A 9,184-nucleotide genomic window follows, 5' to 3' on the forward strand; every position below is an offset into this window, starting at 1 on the left:
AAGTTTGTTTAAACAGTGGAAAAATAAAGAACAACCATAATACACAGAAAATCTTTGGTGTATGACAAATTCAATGCTTCTTGAATTTAGCATAAATTAAAAACAGATTTTGGAGTGACTTATTCAACATGGCGGCGCTTGTTTTGACTCGTTGGTGCACGGAAAACTCACCAGAGTGAGACATCTTCATTTCAACCGCCTCTTTTCTTTTCAGAACCACGCGGGGCTACGGTGGCCGCTCTGCCTCCTGCTTGTTTGCAACGGTTGTTGTGGCTCTCAGAGAGAAGTTTGTCTTGCTATCGCTCCGTTTCGTGCTCACTTTTAACGAAACATGGCCGACTCCCAGGACGACAAGCTGTACCGGGCGGAATACGCCAAGACCGGCCGGGCTTCGTGCAAGAAGTGCAAAGACAGCATCGCTAAGGACTCGCTGCGGATGGCCATCATGGTGCAGGTGAGACCACGGTCTGTTGCAGCCATTTATCCTGGGAAAACTCCGTGTTGTCGTGCTCATTGTTATCGTGCTGACTTCTAAATAATGTATGCCCATTGATAAAATCTTTAAAAGGACTTTAGAGGGACATAACTTTGGTTTTAAGGAGGTTTTAGTTGTAAGTGAGGCCTCCCGTTACCATTTTAATGGCTCTCATGCTCACAAAGAAAAGCAGAGCCTTCCTCTTCATCTTGGATGAGTGTAACTGATTTTATCTGTTCCAGGCTGCTGCACCACATGGAGAAGTATTGATTTAAGAGTCAGACTCTTTATTTATAGTCTCTGGAGCAGCTCCACAGTCGCTTCCTTTTCTATATCAGTAAACAGCACAGATTTAAGTTAAATATAATCAGTTGCTGCATCCAGTCTTAACCCTCTAATGGATTTTCATTCATTTAAATAAACACTTTTTTATTTATTTTTTATTTCTGAGGCCGGTTCTGATGGAGGAATCTTCCTGCTCAAAGAGAGTCTTTCCTTCCCACGGTCGCCCTGTGCTTGCTCAGGATGGGAGGATGAAAGAAGTGAAGCTGGGGTCCTCTGGACAGATTCTTCTTTGTTGAAACAAAGATCCAAAAGACTTGTTCAGTCTGAGACCCTGCAGCAAACATGGTGGATCAACCAGTTTGCTGCTGACAGCCAGAACTATCTATTCACATGTAAAAGGACGACCGTCGGCTCGTTAGTGCCCAGATGGCCGGTTGCTATTCGCAGGGGGGGCTGAGTGCCAGCGGTCGCTCTTTCAGGGATGAAGATGTTCACATTCTTGATAAAGAGGAACGTTGTTTTGAGAGAGGAGTGAAGGAAGCCATCTTTGTGAAGAGAACCCGTCCATTGTTTAAACAGGGACGGGGGTCTCGGTGTTCAACTATCACCCGCTTATAATGCTGTTATTGCAAGTGTCATCTGTGAATAGCAAGCGGCCTCCAGAAATTATCTTATCACCATCAAACTGGTTGGCGTATGTGAGTGTGCTGCTTATGGGACTGATGAAGTCCTTTGGATGAATGACGAAACGTTTCAACAAAAAGAAACCGGTGTCCAGAGGACCTGACTTAACTTTGTTAGATTTTTTTTTTTTTTTAACCTGGATTATCGAGCATGAACTTTGATGTTTCTGGGTGGAGTTTTCATGTTCTCTCTGTTCATGTGTGGGTTTTCTCCGGGTACTCCAGTTTCCTCCCACAGACCAGAAACATGCATGTTAGACTGATTGGTAAATCTAAATTGTCTCTAGGTGTGAGTGGGAGAGTGAATGGTTGTTTGTCTCCATGTGTCCCTGTGATGGACTGGAGACCTGTCCAGGGTGTCCCCCACCTCTCGCACAGTGACTTCTCGGCATGGGCACCAGTGACCCCCCGCGACCCGAAATGGAAGAAGCAAATAAGATAATGGATGGATGGATTTTTAAGACATAATATAAACTTTCTGTAAATAAATCGGCCCTAAAAATAAGAAATTAAATGCAAATAATTACCGTAGTCACCCAAGCAGATGAAGCTATCGAACAGTAAAAGGAGCATTGTGAAACATGGCTGCTGTCAGATTTACTTTATGATCTTTGTAGTTCAAGTTTTTCCTGTTTTCCTCCCCAGCATCGTCACAAACGCACAGATTTGACTTTTAACATGTTCAAAAAAAAAAAAAAAATCTTTCCAATGATGTCTGTTCTGTTAAATCCAGAATTTTCTGCAGCTTCGTTGGGGTCATCCTCGTTTCTTTTTGTCCTGCAGTCCCCGATGTTTGACGGGAAGGTGCCACAGTGGCACCACTTCTCCTGCTTCTGGCAGCGAGCGGCCACTCAGTCTCCAGCCGACATCGCCGGGTTTTCTGTTCTGCGCTGGGACGACCAAGACAAAATCAAAAAGGCCATCGAGAACGGAGGAGCTGCAGGAATTGGTCGGTGCTCAAACCAGCTAATTCAGTTCAGTTGATTTATCTAGCGCCAAGTCACAACAGAAGTCGTGTCAGGGCACCGAACAGAAACATTCATATATAAAATAGCCCAACAATTTCAACTCCTGTTCTATTAACAGACAATTTTAATTCAAACAATTTAAACTAGAGAAATTGCATTTCCCGGGAAAATGCAGTGTGAATGCTTATTGCTGAAAAACAGCTGAAAAGTAGCTGAAATGGATGAACAAGCCTAAGTTAGCAGAAGAAAGCAGAAAGAACACGTATTTGCTGAATTTGGTTTAAATAAGTATTAATGAGCACAAAGATTAGTAAATTAGCTTACAAAGCTGAAATTAGCAACAACAAAAATACCTAAAAAGTAGCTAAAAAAGGCAGAAAGAAGCTTAAATTAGCAGAAGAGAGAGCACAGTTGTGCCCAGTTAGGCTTAAAGAAGTAGAAATGAATACAAAACAGTGGAACTTATCTGAAAAAAAGCAGAAAATTGCAAAAAAGAAAAAAACAACAACAGCTAAATAGTAGCTAAAAAAAGGCAGAAAGAAGCTTGAATTACCAAAAGGAAGTGGATAGAGCACAATTGTGCCCAATTAGGCATAAAGAAGCAGAAATTAGCACAAATAAGTGGAAATTATCTGAAAAATAGAAACCTGCCAAAACCAACAAAACAAAGAATTGCCTGCTGAATGGTAGCTAAAATAGCAGAAAGAAGCTTAAATTACCAGGAGCAAGTGGAGAGAGCACAATTTTGCTGAATTATTCAGAAAAAAGTTTAAATGAGTGCAAAAAATCTGGAATTATCTGAAAAAGCTGAATTAGCATTAAAACAGCTAAATAGTAGCTGAAATAGCAGAAAAAGCTAAAACTTGAATAAATAAGCTGAAAGAAACAGAAAGAAGTTAGTAGCACAAAAATGTTGCAGTTAGCAGGAAGAAGCTGAAAGTGGCACAATACAGCAACAACAAAAAAAATCAGCAAAAATTAGCTGAAAGTAGCTGCAGAAAAGTTTATATTTGCACAAAGAAGCTGAGTCAGAACAAAATATGAAAGGAGCAGTAAAAGGTTGTAAACACATCTAAAGGATTTAAAATGAGCTCAGATCATTTTCTATGAGGAAAAAGTGGTAGAAAAGGCTAAATATTTCAAAAAGCTAAAGTTGCACAAAAAGTCAATCAAGGATTGTCCTGAAAAAGCTGAAAGTTTTGATTTATGATTTGTTGAAAAAGCACAAAAATTATGGAACGAGAAAGATGCCGAAAAACGTACGGAAGAAAAATGGATCACAACAGAGTGAATGTTTCATAAACATTCACACAATAAGTTGATAAAATCTAATTAAGTCAACAGAGTGATCTTCTCTAGTAACTTTCTTATCGATCTAATATAAAGTGAAACAAATGATCAATAAAAACTAAAATTTAGCTCCATGTCTGTCGAATCGACGAGTTGCAGCCGTTTGTCTGCTTGCTAAGTTTGAATATTGCTATTTTGGGTTTAATTGTTTGGTTTTAGAATAAACCTGTGGTTTTCCTGTTGCAGGAAAAGGCGATGTGAAGGGTGCAGCCAAAGGAGAGAAGACGCTGAACGAGTTCGCGGTGGAATACGCCAAGTCCAACCGCAGCACGTGCAAAGGCTGCGAGCAGAAAATAGAAAAGGTTTGCGGCCGTGACTGCGACACGAGCTGAACTCGGACGCTCTGATACTCTAATATTTTGCGTTCTGCTGCAGGATCAGATCCGTGTTTCCAAGAAATTGGTGGACCCCGAGAAGCCTCACCTGGGTCTGATTGACCGCTGGTACCACACGGCGTGCTTCGTGAGCTCCAGGGAGGAGCTGGTCTTTAAGCCCGAGTACAGCGCTGCCCAGCTGAAGGGGTTCGACATGCTGCGGGCGGAGGACAAGGACGAGCTGAAGAAGAGGATCCCTGCCGTCAAATCCAAAGGGTGAGGCGACAGACGTTTAGTTCAAGGGTTTGTCTCGTCGCCGTTGTTCCTGTTCGGAGCAAACCTGCCGCACGAGAGGATCGCCTTAAACGTGTCCCTGAAAGCCGTCATGGTGTACGCGTACAGGAAAGGGTTGACGGCGGAGTTGGCGTGCGACAGGATGATGGCGGCGAGCAGCAGCTCCAGCGGCACCGAGCAGCGCGGGCAGAGCAGCAGGAAGCAGTTGATGAGGTGCAGCGGGATCCAGCAGACGGCGAAGAGGAAAAGGACGAGGAAGAGGGACGCGGCCATCTTGGTCTCTCTGCGCATGTGGCGCTGTCCGCCCGGCTCGGCGTCGACGCGCCGCAGCTGCCGCTTCACCGCGACGAAGATCCTGGCGTAGATGAGGAACATGACGAGCAGCGGCGCGAGCACGCAGGCGAAGAAGTTGAAGTAAACCATGTAGGTCATGTCCACCACCAGGACGAAGAAGCAGTCGTCGGAATCCGACGGCGTCTTGTGCCAGCCCATCAGAGGCACGAGGCCGATGAGGAAGGCCAGCAGCCAGGTGGCGAGGATGACCAGCGCGGCGTTGCGCGGCGTCATCAGGGCGCAGTAGCGGAACGGCATGAAGATGGCGACGTAGCGCTCCACGGCCACGGCCAGCAGGCTGAAGATGGAGCTCTGCGTGAACATGATGAGGACGCTCAGCGTGAGCAGACACAGGTGAAAGTGCTGGCGCGGCAAGCCGGCGTCCGTCAAAATGGCACAGGGGATGGCGACGGCGCCGACGCAGATGTCGGCGACCGCCAGCGACACCAGGAAGTAGTTGGTGACGGTGCGCAGCTTGCGGTTGAGACCCACGGCGGCGCAGACGAGCACGTTGCCCACGGTGGATAAGAAGGCGATGACGAGCTCAGCCGCCATGTACGGCACGTTGGGGGATATCGCCACGTCTACGGGTGGAGGCGGCGACGAGGAGGAAGGTGTAACGTTCAGAAAAGGGGAGGCGAACCAAGAGGATTTCAAAAGCAGGTGCTCCGGTGCAGCAGCGTTCTCCATGGTTTTCCTAAAAAGAGGAAATCGGATTAAAATAAAACTGAGTTGTGACACAAAGCACAGAAGTCGTCACCAGTCGTCTCGAACGATCGTCGGCTCGAACGATCGTCGGCTCGAACGATCGTCGGCTGACAAAACGGTTTATTTAGGAGACACAGGAAACCCAACGAATCAGGACTGGTTTATATTTCTTCACGCCTCCTGTGTGATTGAGGAGGTTTGTCTCGTTTTCTGGTTGTTCCTGGACGGTCATTAACGCCGCGCCTCACGGGGATGGAGGCGTCTCACTCGGACACGGAGTGACGTCATCGCCGGCGCCGAGGGGCGTCCAGGCGTGCGAAGACTCGCGTCCGTTGTCCGACGAGGCCCCGGCGAACGAGTTTAATGAACGAAGGTGTCAGATTCAGGCGTGTTTGTTCCCCGTCCTCACTCCCTTGGCGTCTCATTTAGGAAGCTAACGCGGATAGGTTTATTTTTCCCACTTGTTGTTTGTCCTTTCTGAGCCACGATCAAAGTTTGTAACCAAAGTTTGGTCTCACAGGAAACGCAAAGGCGATGCTGTGGACGGAGCGTCCAAAAAGCTGAAGGGCGAGGACGACGCCGAGCAGAAGAAGCTGGAAGAGGAGCTGAAGGTGCTTCTGTCTGGTTTGGTTTTACATTACCTGAAAAAGTTTGGACGTTGTGTGAAATGTATAAACAGTTTATGTCCAGAAACACATTTCGATCACAATGATAGTGAACAGAACAAATGTTGAAACTAAGAATCGTTTTTTTTTTTGTGTTTTTTTTAAAAGGCCATTTAAAATTTTTATAGTAACGACACACCTTAAAAAAGTTGGATTGAGGTCGTTTATGTTTTTGCTTTGCGTGGGGGTTCCTGGGTGGAAACACAAGTTCTAAAACCATCAAACACTTTTCTGCATTGATCATCTGCCTTTCCTGATGTGTGAGCCAGAGTCACCAATGCACCACCATACCATCAGAGAGGCTAGCAGCTTAACCCTTAAAGGCCTGATGGTCCCTTTTCTCTCTTTTCCGCTTTGCTTCATTCTATTTTAATTGAGCTTTGATCCAAAGGTGATGGTGACGTTTCTCTTCACACATGGGTCTATTGTTGCCTGATGGTGGGAGGCACAGTTAACTGTTTACAGAGGGTCATTTGTGGAGGTGTTCCTGAGTCCATGCAGGGATGTCCAGAACTGAACCAGAGCTGTTTTTTAGTGCCGAGGGGCTGAATAACACGAGTGCACTGACTCCCTGTCTTGTCCTTTTGAGCTCAGTTTCTCCAGATTCATAAAATCTTGACATGTTTATAATCTTAACTTTGTGGGAAGTTTCAGTTTTGCACTGACTGGTGAACCTCTGCCCATCTTTACTTCTCTGAGCCCCTCTAAAAAATTGTTTTTACATGTCAGTCATTTTACTGACATGTTGCATGTTAACCCGATTAGCTGCAAAATGGTTGTTCCCCCCCCCCCCAATCCTCACTTTCCTTGAACTGTTATGCTGCTCTAAAATTTAAGATCACCTTATTTTCCCACAAAGATTGTACTTTTTTTTTTGGTCAAAACTTTAGATAGAGGCTTGAATATGATATTGGAATTACAGGAACGGCTCTAAAATGGTTTAAATCATATTTAGCTGATAGATTCCAATTTGTAAATGTAAATAATGAATCTTCTTCATACTCCTAAGTTAGTCATGGAGTTCCTCAAGGTTCGGTGCTTGGACCAATACTCTTTACCTTGAATATGCTCCCATTAGGTAAAGTTATTAAACAGCATGGGATAAATTTTCATTGTTACGCTGATGATACACAGTTATATTTGTCCATGAAACCCAATGAATCCAATACAAGCATGTCTTAAAGACAATAAAAACCTGGATGACCCTAAATTTTCTGCTTTTGTGAGGTTTTGGTTTTTGGACCTGAGCACCGTAGGAATCAATTTTTCAGTCTTTCACTTTCTCTGGACGGCATTAATCTGGACTCCGGCTCTAATGTTCAAAATCTTGGTGTTATTTTTGATCATTTAACCCCCACATTAAAAACGTTACTAGAACCGCTTTCTTGGGTTCTGCTAAAGGTTTCTTCCTCATGAGGGAGTTTTTCCTTTCCACTGTCGCCTTCATGCTTGCTCAAGATGAGAGTTTGTGATGAAGTCACACTCAAAGCAGTCTGCTCCTCAGATAAATAATTTTATTAACTTAATTTTTTTAATATAAATGTTTCTGTTCAGTGCCCTGAGACGACTTCTGTTGTGACTTGGTGTTATATAAATAAACTGAATTAAATATAATATGCTTATTATGTTTCCTTGTTTATGAGATTTGAGTTCCTTACATTTTGTTTATTTACATATTGCACATTGTCCCAACCTTTTCAGAACAGAGCGTTGTGTATTTCAGAGTAAACCTAAGTGTTTTTTTGTTTCCATGATCTTGCTGTGCTGATCTGTTTATGGTGTGTTTTCTGCAGAATCAAAACCAGCTGATTTGGGGAATCAAAGACAAGTTGAAGAAGTATTGTTCAGTCAATGACATGAAGGAGCTGCTGATTGCAAACGGACAGGAAGTTCCCTCTGGAGAGTCTAATGTAAGAAAACAACCTGCATTTTGCAGATTTAATCCTTGGCTCTCTGGGTTTTTTTTTTGTTTGTTTGTTTTTTTGGTGAAAACAGTTGATTACCACAATGATGACGGCTGAAGCGTGAATTGGCAGTAATGTTTTTGCTGTTTTTTTTTGTTTTTTTTTCTGCGTTAGCAACATATCTGAACAATTAAAGGAGTTTTAATGAAATTCTCAAAATGTAGTCAATGAATGTGGATCTACAGCTGATTACCATTTGGTGCCCCCCTAAATCAAGATGGCCTCCACAGCTAAGCAAATTTAGAAAACACAAAAATGGCCCCAACTAAGTTAGTTTGACACTTAATAAGATCAGATTTAGTATGGTAGTAGCTGCAAGTTATTCACAACGTATAGTCTGAGTGCTGTGCATTGTGCAACATCTTTTTTCTCTCTGTTAGCAAAATATCTTATGGACATTTGTAAAGACTTTAATAGAATTTTTAGGAACGAATTCTTAGATGTGCATCTAGACTACAGCTGATTAGCTAATCGCTTCAAGATGGCCACCACAGCCTGTTCACCTTTAGAAATCACAAAATATCCATCATTTTACAGATAATAAGCTAAAATATAATGTGGTTGTAGCCGGGCGTGTTTTGAAATGTATACTCTGAACACGTATGCAGATCTTTATTCAAAGCTGTGGCATGCAATATGGTGTGACACATATTCCTTCAAGTAAGCTGTTTTTATTAATTTCAAGTAATTTCTCACCTGAACGGATTTTCTTTCCTCAAAGTGGTTGTGAAGATAAAAAGAGGGCTCAAATGTGTGAACTGCCGCCTCCCTGAGTCTAAACGCAGCGTTGTTTCTTCACAGGTGATGGACAGCCTGGCCGACGGCATGGCCTTCGGTGCGCTCGAGTCCTGTAAGGAGTGCTGGGGGCAGCTGGTGTTTAAAGGAGACTCATATTACTGCACAGGAGACATCTCAGCCTGGACCAAGTGTGTGTTCAAAACCAGAAAACCACAACGAAAAGACTGGCTCACCCCGAAGGTGGGATGATGATGAACGTGTCCTTAATCATGAAAGTTCTTTAAAAACAGGGATAAATAAGTTTTCACTAGGATGGATGGATGGATGGATGGATGGATGGATGGATGGATGGATGGATGGATGGATGGATGGATGGATGGATGGATGGATGGATGGATGGAGAATGC

General features: G+C 43.7%; 2 protein-coding genes across 2 annotated transcripts in view; one reads left to right on the forward strand and one right to left on the reverse strand.

Annotated features, from left to right (window-relative positions):
* Positions 1 to 310: 310 nt before the first annotated feature.
* The window catches only part of parp1 (poly (ADP-ribose) polymerase 1), an 18,404-nt gene continuing 9,530 nt past the window's right edge, over positions 311 to 9,184 (forward strand). Inside the window, exons 1-7 of the mRNA XM_037685458.1 lie at positions 311 to 454; positions 2,227 to 2,392; positions 3,948 to 4,063; positions 4,137 to 4,351; positions 5,931 to 6,021; positions 7,869 to 7,985; positions 8,841 to 9,017. Of these exons, the coding sequence (XP_037541386.1) occupies positions 332 to 454; positions 2,227 to 2,392; positions 3,948 to 4,063; positions 4,137 to 4,351; positions 5,931 to 6,021; positions 7,869 to 7,985; positions 8,841 to 9,017 (1,005 nt within the window). The 5' untranslated portion in view covers positions 311 to 331. The remainder of the gene's footprint in view (positions 455 to 2,226; positions 2,393 to 3,947; positions 4,064 to 4,136; positions 4,352 to 5,930; positions 6,022 to 7,868; positions 7,986 to 8,840; positions 9,018 to 9,184) is intronic.
* LOC119418710 (adenosine receptor A2a-like) lies at positions 4,373 to 5,278 on the reverse strand. Its single transcript, XM_037686042.1, has one exon. The coding sequence runs from the start codon at positions 5,255 to 5,257 to the stop codon at positions 4,373 to 4,375; it is 885 nt and encodes a 294-aa protein (XP_037541970.1). The 5' UTR covers positions 5,258 to 5,278.

Source organism: Nematolebias whitei, chromosome 12 (genome assembly GCF_014905685.2).
Source record: "Nematolebias whitei isolate Nwh7 chromosome 12, NemWhi1, whole genome shotgun sequence".
NCBI lineage: Eukaryota > Metazoa > Chordata > Actinopteri > Cyprinodontiformes > Rivulidae > Nematolebias > Nematolebias whitei.